At 48.2% G+C, this 20,684-nt stretch overlaps 1 protein-coding gene across 11 annotated transcripts in view; it reads left to right on the forward strand.

Moving 5' to 3' along the window:
- The window catches only part of KLHL29 (kelch like family member 29), a 392,553-nt gene that overhangs the window by 306,573 nt on the left and 65,296 nt on the right, over positions 1-20,684 (forward strand). For all 11 annotated transcript variants that reach the window (XM_049904624.1, XM_049904630.1, XM_049904621.1 and 8 more), the window contains one exon: positions 690-1,202. In XM_049904624.1, the coding sequence (XP_049760581.1) occupies positions 690-1,202 (513 nt within the window). The remainder of the gene's footprint in view (positions 1-689; positions 1,203-20,684) is intronic.

Genomic DNA, 20,684 nt, shown 5'->3' on the forward strand with positions numbered 1-20,684 from the left:
CCTCCAGGGCCGGCCATGACGAGGCTATTTAGGGCAAAGCCTGGCCTTCCCAGCAAGGCTGCTCCCATCCACCTCTCCACTCTGCCCGCATCTCCTCCTGCCCCCCAAGTTCCTGAACTACCAGGCCCTCGCACAGCTGCAGGCCCTGGTACCCTTGCCTTGCCCAGCAAGCACCCACTCCTTCACCTTCCAGCTTCTCCCCCACCTCCCTCAGACAGTGATTCTCTAGAAAGGAAGGAGAAACACCAACAGTTGTCTAACACCACCACTGGAAATTCTTCTAGTTTCTTTTTTTCTTTTGAAATACAGTTTCCTTGTTTAATTCATCCCAGGCCAGTAGCCCTATGAGGTAGATACTGCTGTCCCATGTAACAGATGAGAAGAATGAGTCTCAGAGATAATTAGCAACTTACCTGGGGCTCTTAGCTAGTAAATGGCGTAGTCGAGATTTGAACCCAGGTCTCTTAGGAGGTCTCTGCTGCTTTTTTTCTCTCAGCCATTTGTTCATGGAGTCCTAAAGCCCTTACCGCATGCTATTTTTGTGATCACCAATTATTGATCTGTAAGTTGTAGGTGCAGGTGCCTTACCCACCTCTGTGGCCCCAGCACCAGCCCAGGGCCTGGGGCAGTCAGTGTTTGTTGAGTGAATGTATAACCATCAGATGACATCTCTTCCATCTCCCTTGCAGGCACAGGGCCATGGGTGACCACGGTGGCCGCCGGGAGCCAGCCTGCCCTGATTGCACACTCCTATGGAGTAGCTCAGCCTCCCACCTTCAGCCCAGCTGTGAACGTCCAGGCCCCGGTCATTGGGGTGACCCCCTCACTGCCTCCCCACGTGGGGCCCCAGCTCCCGCTGTTGCCAGGCCACTACTCGCTCCCACAGCCGCCCTCCCAGCCTCTGAGCAGCGTGGTGGTCAACATGCCTGCCCAGGCCCTGTACGCCAGCCCACAGCCCCTGGCTGTGTCCACGCTGCCTGGCGTGGGGCAGGTGGCCCGCCCGGGACCCACTGCTGTAGGCAACGGCCACATGGCAGGGCCCCTGCTGCCTCCACCACCGCCAGCCCAGCCGTCTGCCACCCTGCCCAGCAGTGCCCCTACTACCAATGGGCCCCCCACCTCTGACTCGGCCCACGGGCTGCAGATGCTGCGGACCATTGGCGTGGGGAAATATGAGTTCACCGACCCAGGGCACCCCAAAGGTAAGTCGTGCTGCCCACGTGCCCCCTGTGTGCCTGCGTGTGTGCCTCCCCGTCTTGGTCATTGCGGACACAGTGCGGACAGGGCATGGATCATGGTAGCCTGTGTCTCCCAGCAGCTCCTCCGGCGTCACCAGACCCAGAGGCTGCAGTGGGGCCTCTCCCTGCCGGAGGCAGCCCAGCCTCAGCCAGCGAGGCAGAGGGGAAGGGCAGGGGCAGGACAAGGGAGGAGGGGAAATGCAAGGGGCAAGAAGAGGGAGAGGAGGAAGGGGAGAGCCGGCAGGGCCCACAGTCTGTCCCCCTCCAGCCCACACTCCAGCCAGTATCACTTCTGACTCCAGACGGGCCAAAGTGCAGAGTGCAAAGGAATCATTTTTTTTGCTTAGGGCTCCAGGGACAGTTCCTTTGGAGACCTCCTCCATTTTCCACCCATGGAGGACATTCAGAACATGAAGTAGCCCTGTCTTTCCCCAGAAAAATACCGTCTGCCATACTCTGGGAGACTGCAGCACCCTGGGCACTTAGCGAGGCCCAGGACATATCCTTAGACCATCCAGAACCACCAGAATTTTTGGTTTCAAGGACCCAAGGATGGTCCTGTGAGATTCTGAGTGAGAGCCCCTCCAGCCTCAGCCTTCAGCTAGCCTCTCCCCCAGCCCTGGAGGAGTTTTCCTGCTGGGGAGCTGGAAGTTGGGTCCGTGAGAGCAGAGTTCAGGAAGGGAGCCCATCAGGAACATGGTTCTAGAGATAAGCCCCCAGCCTGGACCCCTTCCAAGTTAGGGAAAAACAAAAAAACAGTTGCCATCAAGTCAATTCAGACTCGTGGTGACGCCATGAATGTCAGAGTAGAACTGTGTTCTCTAGGGTTTTCAGTGGCTGGATTTGCAGAAGTAGATCACCAAGTCTTTCTTCCGGGGCACCTCTGGGTGGATTCAAACCACCAGCTTTTTGGTTAGCAGCTGTGTAACCATTTGCACCACCCACGGACTCCAGGTTAGGGCAAAGGGCATCAGCAGATAGACCCCACTCTTGTTATCTGAACAGTTTGCCCAGGCTGTAATGTGGAAGGAGGCAGCAGGAGCAGGGGCCTGTGCCTTACAGCTTTCGGCACGCGGGCCATGCCTCTGAGTGGAGAGGGAAGGCTGCCGGGCCTCAACCAGGTGCAGACCATCCTGGGGGCAGGAGGAAGACATTGCACAGTGGGCAGTCTGCCCTGCTGGAGAGCCCATGCTTCCTTTGAAAGTGGGGGCTAGGTGGTCTCCTCGGCCGGGGAAGTGTGGCTATCTGGGCACACGTTCTCCGCCTCCTCTTTAAAGCCCCTTGAAATCGCATCTTGGATGGCCCTGTGCCTTAGTAGAACAACAAACCCAACTAGCCATTCTCTCTCCCGCCTGCTCTCATAAATCTCTATCTTTATCCCTTTGAGCAATTTTCAGGCCTTGTCAAACATCCCCACAACAAAGCCCATGTCTAGATCTCTGTTGGGTTTAATTCCCAATCTGATTGAGCCCTGACTGCCTTTGTTTTGGAAATCAGCACTAGTTTTAAATGACAGAATTATAGAAAATTACATCTAAATTCTAGTAAACTCTTGCTTTGTTTAAGATCTGTTTTAAAAAATTGACTAAATTGATTTTTTGTTTGAATTGTTTTGGTAAGCTCCCTCTCCCTTTAAAACCTTTAAAAAAATTTTTTTTAAAAAACCCTCATTCCCAGCCGTCAACTCTGAAACACTGGGCAGCAGGGGCCCAGCTGCTCCTGGCCCTAGGCACTGGGTGGTCCTCCCTCCCCCCACCATGGGAGGCCATAAGCCCCACCCCCAGCCCCAGCCCAGGGCCTCCTGGGGCTGATGAAATGTCTTGTTGGTATGCCAAGTTTCCATCAGGAAAAGGAGTTTTTCTGGGCCAGAGAGTAACTAGCCCAGAGAGGGCTGAAGTCCCTGCTTTGGGGCTTAGCACCGAGCTGGAACCACCTCACCCAAAGCTGCCAGAGGCAGATGGATCTGAACACCCTCAGCTGTCGGAGCCAGTGGATCAGGAAGACCCAGGAATGGGGACAGGTCTCCGCAGTGCTGGTGCATGCACCGGGCCAGTGGGCCATTGTAGAACTACCCCTGTGTAACATCTGTGCTGTGGACACTGAGCAGCAGGGTGGCACTGTACCCACTGGATGGGAGGAGAGGAGGGAGAGCTCCTCTTCCAGCCCCACTGGGGAAGTGCAAAATGAGAGCCAGGGAGAGTGGGGGCCTAGAACTTGACCTTGGCCCTGGGCTTGGCTGAGCCAGCAGTGTGGGCTAGGGAGGTCCCTCCAGTCACAGCCAGTGATACCTGTTGACCCACCGCCATGCTGATTTCCATAGGTTGCCAGCCAAATGGCTATTTTCCCCAGAAAGTACATCTAACTCACCTCTCTGTTTACGACCCTCATCAGGTGATTTACCCCTTATATTAGAGGTGAGGAAACCCTGGTGGCATAGTGGTTAAGTGCTACAGATGCTAACCAAAGGGTCGGCAGTTCAAACCCACCAGGCACTCCTTGGAAACTCTATGGGGCAGTTCTACTCTGTCTTATAGGGTCGCTATGAGTCGGAATCGACTCGACAGCACTAGGTTTGGTTTTTTGGGGTTTTTTTTTATTAAAGGTGAAGGAAGACAGTGAAGCATGCATATACCAGTGCCTCAAAAACAGAGCCCCAGTGGGTTGTGTATGTGTGTGCATTTTTAAAGTAATTTCTCCCTTCATTTCTAATCTTAAAAGCCTTTACTGCCGAAGTTATAATTTGCCTGTCAGATCTAATGTCAAACAACTGCATTTTTTTTTAACTAAGAAACCTGAATTTTGAAACCAAATCTTTAAAACTTGCCATGTTAGAGTCCTATTCCTGACAGGCCCACAAGGTTTGGATGTGGGTCACTTTAATTTTGCCCCTCGGGATTTTACATCACCAAAGCCAAATTGATTTCACACTCCTAAATGACAGACAGCTGGCTCAGGGTAGGAACCAGGAGGCACAGCGTGATGGCATCAACACAAGTCAGAACTCCGCTGGAAAAAAAAAAAGAGCTTTTCTTCTGTTCTCCATTTGAAATCTTGCCCAGCATTATAATAAGATCCACCTTGGAAAGCGTGGAGATCTAGCTCATTAAAAGTCCCGAGATTTTTTCCTGCTATTGTTTGACGTGACAACCTGGTCTCTCCCGGGGTTGAGTAATTACGGAGAGATCGCCTCCACGAAGAACAGGTCTTGCCAACCAGAGGGACGGGCCACTGGTATTTTTAGACTTCATTAGTGCCCTGATTTAAAATTTCACATTTGTTTCTTGTAATTATCTTCCAATTGACTGAGCTGAAATTTCAGTTGGGGCTATGTAAGTCGGCTTTCTCAAAAAGTGTTGGGACTTTAATTTAAAACTTAACCAGTTGAAAAATACAGGTGCCGTGGAAATGCTTTTTGATTTGCAATAGGTCAAGTGATTGTCTCTCATCTGTGACTAGAGAAGTAGGCTTGCACGCAGTTCACTTTTAATGAGTGTTACTTAAATGCATTGAGCACGTATAGACTTTTTTTAAGAAACGTACAAGATAAATCTCTCTTTGTGCACAGTTTGCGGGTGGGAGCGATATGTAGGATTTTTTTTTCTAGACTATATACTGAAAGCTAATTCAAAATAGATTTCATATGTGCAAAGTGATAAGGGAGGAAAAAAGAATTCGTTCCATTTGAATCCTGCTTAAGATACCCGAGACGCTGGGTTTTGTTGGACTGGAACCCCTAGGTTAATCCAAGCGGGGAGGCGCTGGCCAACTTCAGCCCTGGGTAAGACCTAGAAGTCTAATGTCCCCGCAGCTGGTACCATGTGAACCCAGCTGGTGTCTCTGGTTATGGAGCTCACACCAGGGGCACAGGCTATTAATGTAGTTATTTCTATCCCCTGCCTTCTTCCAAAAAAAGGATATTTGGTGGCTTAGAGGGTGGCTTGAGACCTTTTAAAGCCCAGACTCTGGGCCCAGTGGTGAGAGGTGGAAAGGCTATTGTATTTTCACTTGCATGTTCTGGGAGACAGAAGCCAGGCTGCACCTGCTCCCTCTTGCCTCTGGACCAAAAAAACAAAATCTGAGTTTACCTGAAGTAGGGAGACTCATACTCCTGACTTTAGATTCTGTAGCCCCCAGTGAGGGACCCTGTGGCTCCATCTACAAAGACCTTGGCCTCCCTGCCTGGGGCCCAGGGTCCTTTGGCGGGATGAGACTATCCCTTCCTGTGGGACCACATCTCCTCCCTTCCCTGCCCTGCCCTGGACCTGGGCCCCCTGGAACTCAGGGTGGCCTCACTGCCACCTTCTGCTTTGGCAACAGCAGCTCTAGGCTCCACGAGTGAAAGACGGAATCTCTTAAAGATACTTTGAGGCATCATGAACAACAACATAGGCATTGGGGCTGGAACTGGCTTTGAATCTCACTCTACCACTAGCTATGCAACTGGAGCAAGCCACCAAACCTCTCTGAGCCTCCTTTCCTCATCTGTGCATTGGCGATGACAATCCCAAGCTCATAGGACGTAAGGGAGGATTACAAGAGATCCTGGATGTGAAAGTACACAGCATTGTACCTGTGTACAACACCAAACACAGTTGTGGCTGTCAACACTGGCCCAGGGTCTGGAATGTTCAACAAAGGGTGAACTAGTGGAGGTTGGAAAATCAGGGCCCCTCCCCAGCGTAGAGAAGACAGGAGAAAAAAAAAAGAGAAGACAGGAGAAGCCCAGGCTTATTCACAGGGCTGGCAGCCCCTGACCAAGCCACTTAACAGGACCCACATCCCCCAGCCTAGAAGGGAGGTTATATGCATCACCTCCCTGGCAGGGGGACTCAGGGCCACTCTCCCAGCCATGGACCCTAGCACAGCTCTCATCGCTCTTCCCCACCCCGTCACATGTCCAGAGCATGCCCCAGGCATACTGCTCCCTCTTCCACTCAATAAACATTCTGGAGGAAGCTGGGTATTCATGGTAAAGTGGTTTCCCCATGCACGGTTAGCCCAGAGGCACAAAATGGCATCCAAACTAAACTCATCTTCCCTGCAGACCTGCTCTTCCTTTGTGTCTGTCTCGGCAAATCACGAACGTGTGGGGAGCCCAAACCCTTAGTAAGGGCCCAGCCCTTACTCCACAAAAACAGTAATTCTGAAAACTCAGTTGATACTGCCTCCTTCTTATCCCTCCTCCACCATCCACCTCCACCACCACTCCCGTTTCACACCCCCTCACCTCTGGCCTAGGTTGGTGGGCTCCAGGCCCACTATGAGTCCCCTCCAGTGTGGCTCCAGAAAAAAAAATCACCTTCTCCCATTGTGATATTTTATGGTCTTTCACCATCGCCATAATGATGGATGTAACGGGCCTGTTGCTGTGACCATCCCCCTAATTCCGGGAGCCAGAGGGCTCTTCCCATCCTTCAAGGCTCTCAGCATCCTGTGACATTCAGCCTGATATCAGGGTGCCAGTGATTCTGCGGGGGCTTCATCAACAGATTGACAAATAGACTTATGTAACTCCTGCCTACCAACCAAGTCCCTGGGTGGTGCAGTTTGCACTTGACTACTAACCTAAATATTGGCAATTCAAACCCAGCCAGTGGCACCACAGAAGAAAAAAAAAAAAAAAGCCTGGCAAATCTGCTTTTGTAAAGATTACAGGTAAGAAAACCCTATGGAGCAGCTCTACACTGTAACACATGGGATTGTCTTGAGTCGGAATCAACTAGATAGCAACAGGTTTGGCATGGTTTACCTACTGTCTTAGTCATCTAGTGCTGCCATAACAGAAATACCACAAGTGGATAGCTTTAACAGAGAGAAATTTATTTCCTCGCAGTAAAGTAGGCTAAAAGTCCAAATTCAAGGCGTCAGCTCCAGGGGTAGTCTTTCTTTCTCTGTCGGCTCTGGAGGAAAGTCCTTGTCCTCAATCTTCCCATGGGTCAAGAAGCTTCTCAGGTGCAGAGACCCCAGGTCCAAAGGACACACTCTGCTCTGGGTGCTGCTTTCTTGGTGGTATGAGGTCCTCAACTCTCTGTTTGCTTCTCTTTCCTTTCATCTCTTGAGAGATAAAAGGTGGTACTGGCCACACCCCAGGGAAACTCCCTTTACGGTGGATCAGGGAGATGACCTGAGTAAGGGTAGTATTACAGTCCCACCCTAATCCTCTTAACATAAAATTACAATCACAAAATGCAGAACAACCACACAATACTGGAAGCTTGCCCTAACCAAGTTGACACATATTTTGGGGGGGACACAATTCAATCCATGATACCTACCAACCAACCAAAACTGTAAGCAGAGAGAATGGATAGGAGCATGTGGCTGGCAGCATGAATGGTGCTCAGCAGCTCGGGTTCTGTATCAGAATGCGTGGATAGAACTCCAGTTCTGCTACCCACTAACTAAATAAATGTGTACTAGAAAACCAGTGCCCCTAAGCCTCGGTTTCCTCATCTGCCACATGGGGATAGTAATAGTGCTATCCTCATAGGCATGCTTTGGGGATTAATTACTGTACATAAGGTCTTAACACAGTGCCTGGCACATGGTAAACTCACAATAACATTAGCTGTTCTTATTCCTACCACTCCTTTAAGTGCTGGAGAATCTGGGGAACAAATGTTCTCTGGAACAGCTTTGGCTTCAGACCTCCACAGCTTTTAAGTCAGGATGTCTCAAATAATCTCATAAATCAGATTAACATAACCCTCAACACAGATCTGGAGCCAAACCCACTGTCCAACAATTACCCTACTTCTCCTCTTTTCAGATCCCACCCCCAGCACATACACCCCTCACCCAGGAAATCAGTGTTACCAAGCCTGTGGAAGTTGAAACCCCATCTACACGCCGTCTTGTCATCCTCACCCAGACAGTACTCGCCCCGCCCTGTCTAAGGAAGCCCTCCTCCCCTCACAGGGCTCTGTCCTCCGGGGGGTTGTTAATCATTAATTAGAGGGCTGTGCAGGGCTTAACGGTTTTGTTAACAGATCATTTGACTATAAGTGAACCAGGCAAGTGGAAGGATGCAGCAAAGGCAGCCAGACCACCCAGGGAACATGTCATACTCGGAACAGGAGGTGACCCCTGGCCACCCCGGCCTCTTTATGTGTCTCTCGGGGCTCCACTGCTCAACAGGCACAGGCGGAGTGAGTCTTCCCAGACCCTCTACACACTGAGCTGAGAACCACAGTGTGGGAGGAACATGGGCTACCAGCCCAAGTCTCTGCTGAGCATCTTTGAGATCTGGAATCCCCCCTCTCAGGAAAGTCAAGGTGCTGATGGGACCGAGAGGGCTTTTCAGACATGAGCGAAGGAAGGGAACATGTTCTTCCCAGGCCTCCAGGTCATGGTGCCGACTCACAGAAGGAAGCCAGCTGCCCTGGTCCAAAGCCCTGTCTTCTCTCAGGGCAGGAGGGCCCAAGCAGACACCAGCAGGGATGTCACGCTAGGTTCTAGATCAGTGACACCAGAGGCCACTGAGGGGCTGGACTTGTGTCACCTCCCTCCCTGCTGCATCACCACACAAGTATTGAGCAACTCACATGTATAGTATTAGGTACCTACTGCATGCAGACCCCATGCATGGCTGTCCAAGTACAGGTCTCAGCTCTTACTGGACATGGGGCACTGGGTTGATGCCTACAGGGTTTCCGGCACAATGCTAGGCTCCAGGGGCGGGGGATGTAAAAGTCCACCCTGTAGTAGCCTGCCTGCCATCTGGGAAAACTAGGAGGTGCTAGCAATAAGGGCTACAGGAGCTGGAAGAAAGGGAGGTCAGTGTGGACTGTGGTAGAAAGACTAAGCTGGGCAGTTGAAATGAGAGAGAGAAGGCGAGGGAAGGGCACGTAGTTCTGCAAATGCTGGAGCTTGGGGAAGAATGATTGAAATAAGAGCCAGGAACACAGAATCATGATTTTCAGTTAGATTCATCTGTCATGGAGTTACACACACACACACACACACACACACACACACACATGCCTCTATTCAAACCTGTCCCACTTTGAGACATGTTCAGCTTGGGGTGATTGAAACTTAAGGGCCCTCAAAATTCCCTTCTCTGACACCTTGCATGGAAAGTCCAGGAAGCCTGTTCAGACCACGTGGCCAACTGACCTCCTCAGTCAGTGTATGGCAGGCCCGAGTCATGATCTCAGGCAAGGGTCCAATTTCTCTGTCTCTGAGGCCATCCTGCTTTTGGAGGGAAAACCCCTCTGATCTTCAGGGGCTTTGATCTGAGCAGGAAGCACTTGGGGCCATTAACCGATGCACATCCAGCGTCCAGAAATTCCTTGTAAACCTCTTTTCCCTCTCCTGTTGGGACCCAGGTTTAATGACAAGTTTCCTGTTACCTCATCACTATTCAGACATCCAACACCTGCTGTCTTTGTGAGAAACATTGTGCCATGTCAGGCTGACTCCTATCCTAGAGTTGTTTTTGTTTTTATTTTTTAGTTTTTCAGATTGGGATGAGTTTCGAGATGAGCAGAGCCAGGCAAAGATGTGGTTTGCTTGCTACTTGTACTGTGCGGTGGGATGGGTCGAGGGGGTCCTGGGTCCCCCAGTTCATGAAACAAAGCCAGAGAAAACGTGGCACAAAACTGATGGGAGGAGAAACGATTTGGTGGAAATCACATCCCATCCAGGAGCACATTGACTATCCTAGAAATCTAAAAAGTAAGAATAATACAACCACCGTATTTTAGAAACACAAGACACTGTGTAAATTGCCAGAATAAAAAATGCCCAAAGGGTTATCTATTGAAATAGTCAGTTGTCATTGCCTGTTTTCTTAGCATAACTCTTCTTTTTAGAAAAGACGTCTTAGAGGAAAACCCAAGCATTTTCAGGGCAGAACCCAGCAAAGGTTCTTTACTTTCTGAGCCTCCCCACAGCCTGTTGGATGACCAAGCACAGGACCATGAACTGATCTTGCCCACAGATGACCAAGCACAACACTATGAACTGGTCTTGCTCACTGGCCCCCATCACGTGAGATCTCAGTGTTGTCAGTGGTCAGCATCTCAGGTCCACACACATCCCAGGCAAGCGCATATTAATTTTCCACCAACTTCTGCAGGTGCCAGTGTTGTGGGCCACATACCAGTCTGGCTGGCAGATGGAATGGGTAGCCCCTTCCTGCAGCTCAGTTCCAATGTAGTTATAAACAACCTGTGCCTTTTAATTGTGGGGGTTTTCAATAGTTCCTGGAAACACTGGTGGTGGTGTAGTGGTTAAGAGTTTAGCTGCTAACCCAAGGGTCAGCAATTCGAATCCACCGGGCACTCTTTGGAAACCCTATGGGGCAGTTCTACTCTGTCCTATAGGGTCCCTATGAGTCGGAATCGACTCGATGGCAATGGGGTTTTTTTGGTTATTTGAACCTTTTCATAGATGCACTCTTAGCATTTTTACCATGGCTTACCAACCAACTGCTTACTCTGAGCAATGACTATATGTGTTCCATCATTAGAGTCGTCCATATTTGGGGTTAATTTTTATTTCCATAGAACCTGGGAGGCATCTCAGGGTCGTCTCATGAGAGCAGGAATCTGCTCCCACTGCTGAGGACTAAGCAGGGGCTGCCGCTGCCATCCCTGATTGCTAGGTGGTTCTTTCTGTTAAATGGTCAAGAGCTGTCTTCCTGTAACGTCTACAGTCCTGCCCTTAGGGACCACCCAGAACAAAGCTAGTCCCTGTTCTACATGACAGCCCTTCGGAGTTTTGAAGATGCAGAATTTCCTTTTCTACAGACTGAATAGGTCCAGTGACCTCAGCTGCTCATCCTCAGGTCACTTCACCATGCCGGTGTCCGCCCTGGCCATGCTCTAACTTGTCACAGCACCTCTTGACGGGACACCAGATGAGAGGTTGGGTGGCCCAGGGGAGAAGGACTATCCCCTTCTTGGTCCTGACCATCACATCATAGATATTCTAACTTTTCTATAATGATCACAGCTTATTTGTTCAAAACACACACTCGTACACACTCAGGCACATACACGCTCAAACTTCCAAATTAAGAGAAGAGACAAAAGTCTCTCAAGAGTTCTACTGTCTCCTATACCGGTTTCCTTCGAGTCTTCCTTTCAGCAGGATAGAGGCGTCCCCTTCATTTCTGAGCATTCCTGCCCCTATAGTATTAGCCATGAGATAAAGTTAACCTTTCCACTGAGTTTTTCAGTTATTTCCTTTTGAAAACTGGGGGTTCGGTGTATCTCAGCCCATCTTACCCACCCCACCTCAGCCACGCCCTCCCAAGTACCCAATCACCTCCCCCTCTGTTGGTGAGAATTTATTTCTGAGCAATACTCCATCCTCCTCCTTTCAACCATTTCTGGCCCCCTCATTTTTTTTTTTTTTTTTTTCTCTCACCACCATAGCGAGTGTCAGAGCAGGGCATTACCTTAAATGTCATTTAAATCCAAAAAAACCAAACCTGCTGCTGTCGAGTTGATTCCAACTCATAGCGACCCTATGTTTTTAGAAGGGAAAAAAAAGCTCACTTTATAGGTGGGAAACTGAGGTTCAAAAGTGTCACCAAAACATCACATTCCCCCAAAAAAACTGACTTTAGGAAGAAAATTCCCTGTGAAACCACCCTGTTTCCTAGGCACCCCCTGTGATTACTTCATCTTACTGCTAGGTAGTTCTTCATCCTAGAAACCCTCTTTCCCCACAGACAGAAAACGACACGGAGAAGGGCCCAGGGCCTGCCTGGGCTGCATGGGGCCTGACCTCTGTGCTCCCCAGGCCCTGCCCAGGGGGCACCCCTGAAGGCTGCTAAGACCAGAGCAGCACATCCCCAGGGAGCAGGCTGTGCCCACTGCATGCGGGATGAGTGGGAAGAAGAGAAGGCAGAGCAGGGACCAGACATGCACACACTTCAAAAGGGTCATAAATGGCACCACATGGGCAAGATCATGAACAGCCCTGGGAGTGAGGTTTGTCTTGGGAGGGGACACTGTCCAAACAGGAGAGGTAGAGATGACAGGTGTAACTCTATGACTCAGCGATGTGGCGCCCTCACACCACCGCTTTCCTGGGCTGGCAGCCTCTCCTGGGAATGCCTGCTTCATGCATGCTCCACAGGAGAGTCCTGCCCTCCAGGTCTCTGCAAATATTGGGTGATCATATATACATTTTTTAATTTGTGGTTTTCAAACTCTGTTCTTATATTGTGGTCATTTCAGTAAGTCAGGTCTATTTAAAGAGCCCAGCCCCTTCCTGGGGACATGAACACCTCAGTGGTCAGCCATCCTCGTCATCCAAGTCCAGAGCACCTTCAAGAGCCAGGCCCAGTAGCCCAATGACTATGCCCAGTATGCCTTTCTCTCTTGTCAACACCCAGTAGAACCTGTTGCCGAGGACCTTGGAATCCCCTGTGCAGGAACAATCATGTGCTGATTCTGAAGGCTCTTGGTCCATCTGGCCATTTGAACAGATAGGCTTCAAAAATTCTGATTGATCCTGTATTTTAGTCTTATTTCTGTAAGGAAACACTCATGACCTTCTTGGGCTCTACAGCAATTTTATGACACGAGGTATTTTGGGTTTGGGCAGTGTTTCTGGGATTCCCAGTTTAATGTCATCCATTAAATTCTCTGTCAGAGAGCAGAGAAGTAGACTCATGGCCTCTTCCTGGGTCTTTGCAGTAATGACACCCCAGAAAACAGAAGACTGGCACTGCTAGGTGATCTCATCTGTGATGCTGTGGTCAGGGACTGCCATTCCAGGGACCTGGCAGGCAGTGAAGAAGCCCTGCAACCCAGCAACCGCTCCATGGGAGAAAGATATGGCAGTCTGCTCCTGTAAAGATTACTGCCTTGTAAACCCTAAGAGGAAGTTCTATTCTGTCCTATAGGGTTGCTATGAGTCAGGGTCAACTAGACGGCAATTGGTGGGTGGGGGGGTGGGGGCAGACAGTGCTGGTAGGTGTAGCCTTGTGCTGCCATCTTCTGGAAGGGCGTGGAGGTGGGAGCTTATTATGCTCTGTGATGAATAAAGTTATGTATCCACTTGACTAGGCCATGATTCTCAGTGGTTTAGCAGTTATTATATAATCATCCTCCATTTTGCGATCTGATGTGAGCCACCAATAGGCTGAAAGGGGAGTTTCCTTGGGGTTGTGGCCTGCATCCAACATATATGGATGTTCTGGCAAAGCTCACCCTCTCTCCATCCTGCCTCTGACTCTTCATCCTCTGACCTCTGGTTCTTGGGACATGAGCCAGCAGCCTACAGTCTGACCTGCAGATATTGCGTTCATCAGCCCCACCAACCACATGAATCAGGAAAAGCCTCCAGCCTGATGCCTGACCCATGGATTTGGGACTTAGCAGCTTTCACAATTGCATGAACCATTTCCCTGAAATATATATATTTATGCTTCACTGGTTTTGCTCCTCTAGTGAACCCAGCTTAAGACATTTGGTACCAAGAGTGGTTCTAGAGGAACAGAATCATAAGGATGAGTTTTCTGAATTGGCTCTCAAGTCTGCCTAGTCTTAAAGGTGCTGATGACTGCCTCCAGTAGTAAAGAAGGCACTGCTAATCCATGGCAATAGAAATATGCAAAACATCACCACCAATGGATGAAATATTTGTGAGAGACAAGTTTCTGGATGACTGCATATTTGATACTTTTCTACAATTTTATCAGAATGAGAAGTATAAGGAAGTTGGTTGCTTGGTCATACTTTCACTAGACAATGTAGTGAAAGAAAGGGGTGAGCTCAAAGCTTCAGAGTCACAGCTCAAGTGCCACATACAAAACCTGAAATTTTCTGCTTGTGCCCTGAAAGAAAGCCTTATTTCTTGTAGTAATAGAGCTGACATTGCCAAAAACAAAACCCAGAGTCTTATCATAAGAGTGGCTGAATTACAATGCCAGTTGAATTCCAAACCTCAAATGGTGTCTGAAGTTAAAGTGAGGGCATTGATTGGGAAGAACTGGGATCTTGAAACTTGAGTTGGGGACATATGGACAGATAATCAGGAAGCTGGGGACACTGAGCCCCTAAATTCCATTGAATCACTCCTACCAGCAGAACCAGCCCTCTTACTCTCATCTAAAGAGATTACTCCATCTTGGTATGCTAATCCACCCTCCCCAGTAAAACCATTATCCCTTTCATCCCCATCTGATGAGATTAACCCAGCTGTGTCTGAAGAGTATTTGTCTGAGATACCACCTGGGGTGGGGGGGGGGGCATAGCCTGAGGAAGATGTCTTATAAGACATTGCTCAATGTCCCAGGACCCACCCTCACCACTCATTTTTCCTTCTAGACCTATAAGTAGGCTTAAGTCCCAGCAAGCCCCAAGAGATGAAGTACAAAGCGTAACCCAGGAGGAGGTACACTACGCTCCAAAAGAACTGCTTAATTTTTCTAATACATACAAACAGAAGCCTGGGGAATATATGTGGGAATGGCTATTAAGGGTGTGGGATAATGGTGCAAAGAACATAAAGTTGGATCAGCCTGAGTTTATTGATATAGGTCCACTAAGCACAGATTCTTCATTTGATGTTTCAGCTCGAGAGGTTAGAAAAGGATCTAATAGTTTATTTAGTTGGTTCACTGAAGCATGGATTAAGTGGTGTCCTACATTAAATCAAGTTGAAATGCCAGACCTGCCTTGGTATACTGTAGAAGAAGGTATCCAAAGGCTTAGGGAAATTGGCATGTTGGAGTAGATTTCTCAGGTTGGACCCAGACCCACCCATGGAGTCCCCAGAGGACACACTCTTTGCCAAAACAGTGAGGAACAAATTTGTGAAAGGAGCCCCAGCATCCTTGAAGACTTCTATAATTGCTATTCTATGCAAATCAGATTTAACAGTGGGAACTGCCCTAACGGAATTAAGACACCAAACTACAATGGAGCTGATTGGACCCTGTGGTGTAGAAGCCAAGTGGCAACACTTCATCAACAGAGACAAGGTGGATGAGGCTACCATAATGGACAGAATCAAAGTAGTAATCAGAATAGTCTGACTCGTATGGGCTTATGGCATTGGCTACCTAGACATGGCATCCCTAGGAGTGAGCTAGATGGGAAATCTACTAAATATTCACTTGACCTGTACAAGTGAAAGAATTTTAGATCAAATGAATGGCAGTTTAGCTTGAATCACCAGAATAGAGAGTCACAGCCCCTCAATCAATTCCCAGACTTGAGCCAGTTTATAGAGCTCAACTCCTTGAAGGGGAGGCCAGGTCTCCTTGAGGAAGGACCCGCTGCCCTGCCAAAATCTATACTGTTAATCTTTCTCCTAGCCTTCCCTAAAGAGATCTACAGCCTTTAACAGGAATGACTGTTCATTGGGGAAAAGGAAATAATCAGAATTTTCAGAGATGAGTGGACACTTGCTCTGAACTGACACTAATTCCAGGAGACCCAAAACATCACTCTGGCCCACCAGTCAGAGTAGGGGTGCATGGAGGTTAGGTTATTAATGGAGTCTTAGCTGAGGTCCATCTCACAGTGGGTCCAGTGAGTCACCAAACCCATTCTGAAGTGATTTCCCTAGTTTCAGAACGCATAATTGGGACAGACATTCTCAGCAACTGGCAGAACCCGCACATTGGATCCCTGACAAATGGAGTAAGGGCCATTATGGTAGGAAAAGCCAGGTGGAAGCCATTAGGACTGCCCCTACCTAGGAAAACAGTAAACCAAAAGCAATACCACATTCCTGGAGGGATTGCAGAGATTACTGCCACCATCAAGGACATGAAGGATGCAGAGGTGGTAAATCCCACCACATCCCCATTCAACTTGCCTATGTGGCTTGGGCAAAAACCAGATGGATCTTGGAGAATGACAGTAGACTATTGTAAATTTAATCAGATGGTGACTCCAATTGCAGCTGCTGTTCCAGATGTGGTTTCACTGCTAGATCAAATTAGTACATCTCCTGGTACCTGGTATGCAGCTACTGATCTGGCCAATGCCGTTTTCTTGATTCCAGTTTCGAATGAATAACAGAAGCAGTTTGCCTTCTGGTGGCAAGGCCAACAATACACCTTCACTGTCCTACCTCAGCTCTATGTCATAATTTAGTCCACAAGGACGTCGATTGCCTTTCCCTTCCACAAGACCTCACACTGGTCCATTAATTGATGACATTATGCTGACTGGACCTAGTAAGGAAGAAGTATCAATGACTCTAGACTTATTGGTAAGACATTTGCATGCTATTGGGTGAGAAATTAATCCAAGAAAAAGTCAGGCGCCTTCCACCTCAGTGAAATTTCTAGGGGAACAGTGGTGTGGGGCATGTTAAGATATTCCTTCTAAAGTGAGGGATAAGTTGTTACATCCGGCTCCTCCTACAACTGAAAAGGAGGCACAACACCTGGTGGGCCTCTAGATTTTGGAAGCAACATATACCACATTTGGATGTGCTACTCTAGCCTATTTATCAAGTGACTCGAAAAGCTGTTAGTCTTGAGTGGGGCCCAAAACAAGAGAAGGCTGCACAACAGGTTCGGGCTGCTATGCAAGCCACTCTGTCACTTGTGCCATGTGATCTGGCTGATCCAATGGTTCTTGAAGTGGCAGTTGCAGATAGAGATGCTGTTTGGAGTCTTTGGCAGGCCCCTATTGGTGAATCACGGCACAGACCCTTAGGATTTTTGGAGCAAAACTCTGCCATCCTCTGCAGATAACCTCTCCTTTTGAGAAACAGGTTTTGGCTTGTTTCTGGGCCTTAGTAGAGACTGAACACTTAACCATGGGCCACCAAGTCACTATGTGGCCTGAGCTGCCCATCATGAACTGGGTGTTGTCTGACCCACAGAGTCATAAAGTCAGACATGCATAGCAGCACTCCATTATATATGAGATTGGGCTTGTGCAGGACCTGAAGGCACAAGTAAGTTATATGAGGAAGTGGACCAAATGCCTATGGTCCCCACTCTTGTCACATTACCTTCCTTCTCCTAGTCTGCACCTATGGCCTCATGGGAATTTCTTATGATCAGTTGACTGAAGAAGAGAAAACTCATGACTGCTTTACAGATGGTTCTGTGTGATATGCAGGGACCACTCAAAAGTGGACAGCAGCAACACTGCAGCCCCTTCCTGAGACCTCCCTGAAGGACAATGGTGAAGGGAGATCTTCCCGCTGGGCAGAACTTTGAACAGTGCACCTGTTGTTCATTTTGCTTGGAACTAGAAATGGCCAGATGTACAACTGTATGCTGATTCATGGGTTGTGTCCGATGGTTTGGCTGGATGGTCAGGGACTTGGAAGGAACATTGTTGGAAAATTGGTGACAAGGAGGTATGGGGAAGAGGCATGTGGATAGACCTCTATGAATGGGCCAAAGAAGTAAAGATATTTGTATCTCATGTGAATGCTCACGAAAAGGTGATCTCTGCAGAGAAAAATTTTAACAAACAAGTGGATAGGATAATGTGTTCTGTGGATACCAGTCACCCACTTTCCCCAGCCACTCCTGTCATTGCCCAATGGACTCATGAACAAAATAGTTATGGTGGCAGCAATGGAGGTTATGCATGTACTCAGCAACATGGACTTCCACTCACTAAGGCTGACTTGGCTACCACTGCTGAGTGCCCAATCTACCAGCAGCAGAGATGAACACTGAATCCCCGTTATGGCACCATTCCTAGGGATGATCAGCCAGCAACCTGGTGGCAGATTGATTACATTGGACCACTTCCATCATTGAAAGGGCTGTGTTTTGTTCTTACTGGCATAGACGCTTACTCTGGATATGGATTTGCCTTCTCTGTACACAATACTTCCATCCGTGAACTTACAGAATGCCTTATCCACCATCATGGCATACCATACAGCTTTGCCTCAGATCGAGGAACTCATTTCATAGCAAATGAAGGGCAGCAATGGGTTCATGCTGATGGAATTCACTGGTCTTACCATGTTCCCCACCATCCCGAAGCAGCTGGCTTGATAGAACAATGGAATGGCCTTCAAAAGACACTATCATGGTGCCCGCTAGGTGGCAGTACCTTGCACGCTTGGGGCAACGTTCTCCAGGAGGTTGTATATGCTGTAAACTAGCATCCAATATATGGTGCTGCTTCTCCCATAGCCAGGATTCATGGGTCCAGGAATCAAAGGGTGAAAATGGGAATGGCACCACTCACCATTACCCCTAGTGACCCACTTGCAAAATTTTTGTGTCCTATCCTCACAACCCTATGCTCTGCGGGTCTAAAGGTCTTAGTTCCAAAGGGAGGGATGATCCCACCAGGAGATACAACAGTGATTCCACTGAACAGGAAGTTAAGAATGCCACCCAGCCACTTTGGGTTCCTCATGCCTCTGGATCAACAGACAACGAAGGGAGTTACCGTATTGGCTGGTGTGATTGACCATGATTACCAAAGGGGAATCAAATTGATATTACATAATGGAGGTAAAGAAGAGCATGTCTGGAATACAGGAGATCCCTTAGGACGTCTGTCAGTACTACCCTGCCATGTAATTAAAGTCAATGGAAAGCTACAGCAACCCAATTCCAACATGACTGCTAATGGCCCAGATCCTTCAGGAATAAAGGTTTGGGTCACCCTACCAGGAAAGAACCATGGCCAGCTGAGGCACTTGCTGAGAGGAAAGGGAGTAGGAAATGGGTGGTAGAAGACAGTAGTTCTAAATACCAGCTATGACCACATGACCAGTTGCAAAAAAGAGAACTGTAATTGTTTTTAGTATTTGTTTTGTTATATGTCTGTGTGTGTGTGTATATATACGTATATATATACCAAAAAAAAAAAACCAAACCCATTGCCATCGAGTCGATTCTGACTCATAGCAACCCTATAGGACAAAGTAGAACTGCCCCATAGAGTTTCCAAGGAGTGCCTGGTGGATTCGAACTGCCAACCTTTTGGTTACCAGCTACAGCTCTTAACCACTATGCCTCCAAGGTTTCCATATATATATAAACTGTTGCCATCAAGTCGATTCCGACTCATAGCGACCCTATAGCACAGAGGAGATCTGCCCCATAGAGTTTCCAAGGAGTGCCTGGTGGATTCAAACTGCTGACCTTTTGGTTAGCAGCTGTAGCTCTTAACCACTACGCCACCAGGGTTTCCATATATATATATTACTCAAATATCTTTGTTTTTCTTCCCTCCTTTATTCCATTACTTATTATAAAATATAAGATGTAAACAGGGCTAGTGTGTTTTCGGTTGTACGCATGTTAGTTGTATCACGTTAGGCACAAGTATGACTTTATAATTGTCTTTATTTAGAGATTATGTATAGCTTAAGGAGATTTAAGGAGATATGTACAGATGCCAAGCTGACAAGGTATGGGCTGTGAGGGTTAAGGTTATGTACCAACTTTGCTAGGCCATGATTCTCAGTGGCTTGGCAGTTATAATGTAGTCATCCTTAATTTTGTGATCTGATGTGAGCAGCCCATCAGTTGAAAGGGGAGTTTCCTTGGGGTTTTCTCCTGTATCCAATACATATGAATATTCTTGCAAAGCTCTCTCTCAATCCTGCACCTGACTCATTATCCTCTGATCTCTGGTTCTTGGGACATGAGCCAGCAGCCTGCCATCTGACCCGCAGATTTTGGGATTGGCCAGCTCCTGCAGCTCCATGAACCAGCAGCCTGCCTTCTGACCTACCAATTTTGGGTTTGTCACCCCCTGCAGCCACGTGAGTCAGGAGAAGCCTCCAGCCTGACGTATGACCCACAGATTTGGGACTGGCCAGGTCCCACAACTGTGTGAGCCATTTCGTTGAAATAAATCTCTATATATGCTGTATTTTTACGCAAGTAACATGCCCTCTGCATCTGTTTGCTAACCGTGCCCTTTCCCCTAGGGGTATTTTCGTAAGTGCGCTGTGCTAATTTTTTTTACAGCAACACGTAAAAACATTTGCATAGTCGTTCTTATGAAAATACCTCCAGGGAGAGGCACGGTTGGCAAACAAACATAGAAGGTACATGTTATTTCCATAAAAATACGGTTCACTCGTTTTGGTCCCCTAGAGAACCCAGCCTGAGACATACACCTACTACTTTATGTTCGTTATATATTCGCTCTATTTGGGGGGCAGTGTTGGTTCCATGATAGAATCCCCACCTTCCATGCAGGAGACCCAGGTTTGATTCCCAGCCAATGCACCTCATGCGCAGCCACCACCCATCTGTCTGTCATTGGAGGTTTGTATGTTGCTATGATGCTGAACAGGTTTCAATGCAGCTTCCAGACAGACTAGAGGAAAAGCCTCTCTATCTGCTTCCAAAAATCAGCCAATGAAAACCCTATAGATCACAACAGTCCGATCCACAGCTGATCATAGGGATGGCATAGGACCAGGCAGTGTTTCATTCCATTGTGTATGGAGACACCGTAAGTCGGGGGCTGATTCCATGACACCTAACAACAACAGCAGCTTGTGTGATCTTTGCATCTG

The sequence above is a fragment of the Elephas maximus genome, chromosome 12 (assembly GCF_024166365.1).
Source record: "Elephas maximus indicus isolate mEleMax1 chromosome 12, mEleMax1 primary haplotype, whole genome shotgun sequence".
Taxonomy (NCBI): Eukaryota; Metazoa; Chordata; class Mammalia; order Proboscidea; family Elephantidae; genus Elephas; species Elephas maximus.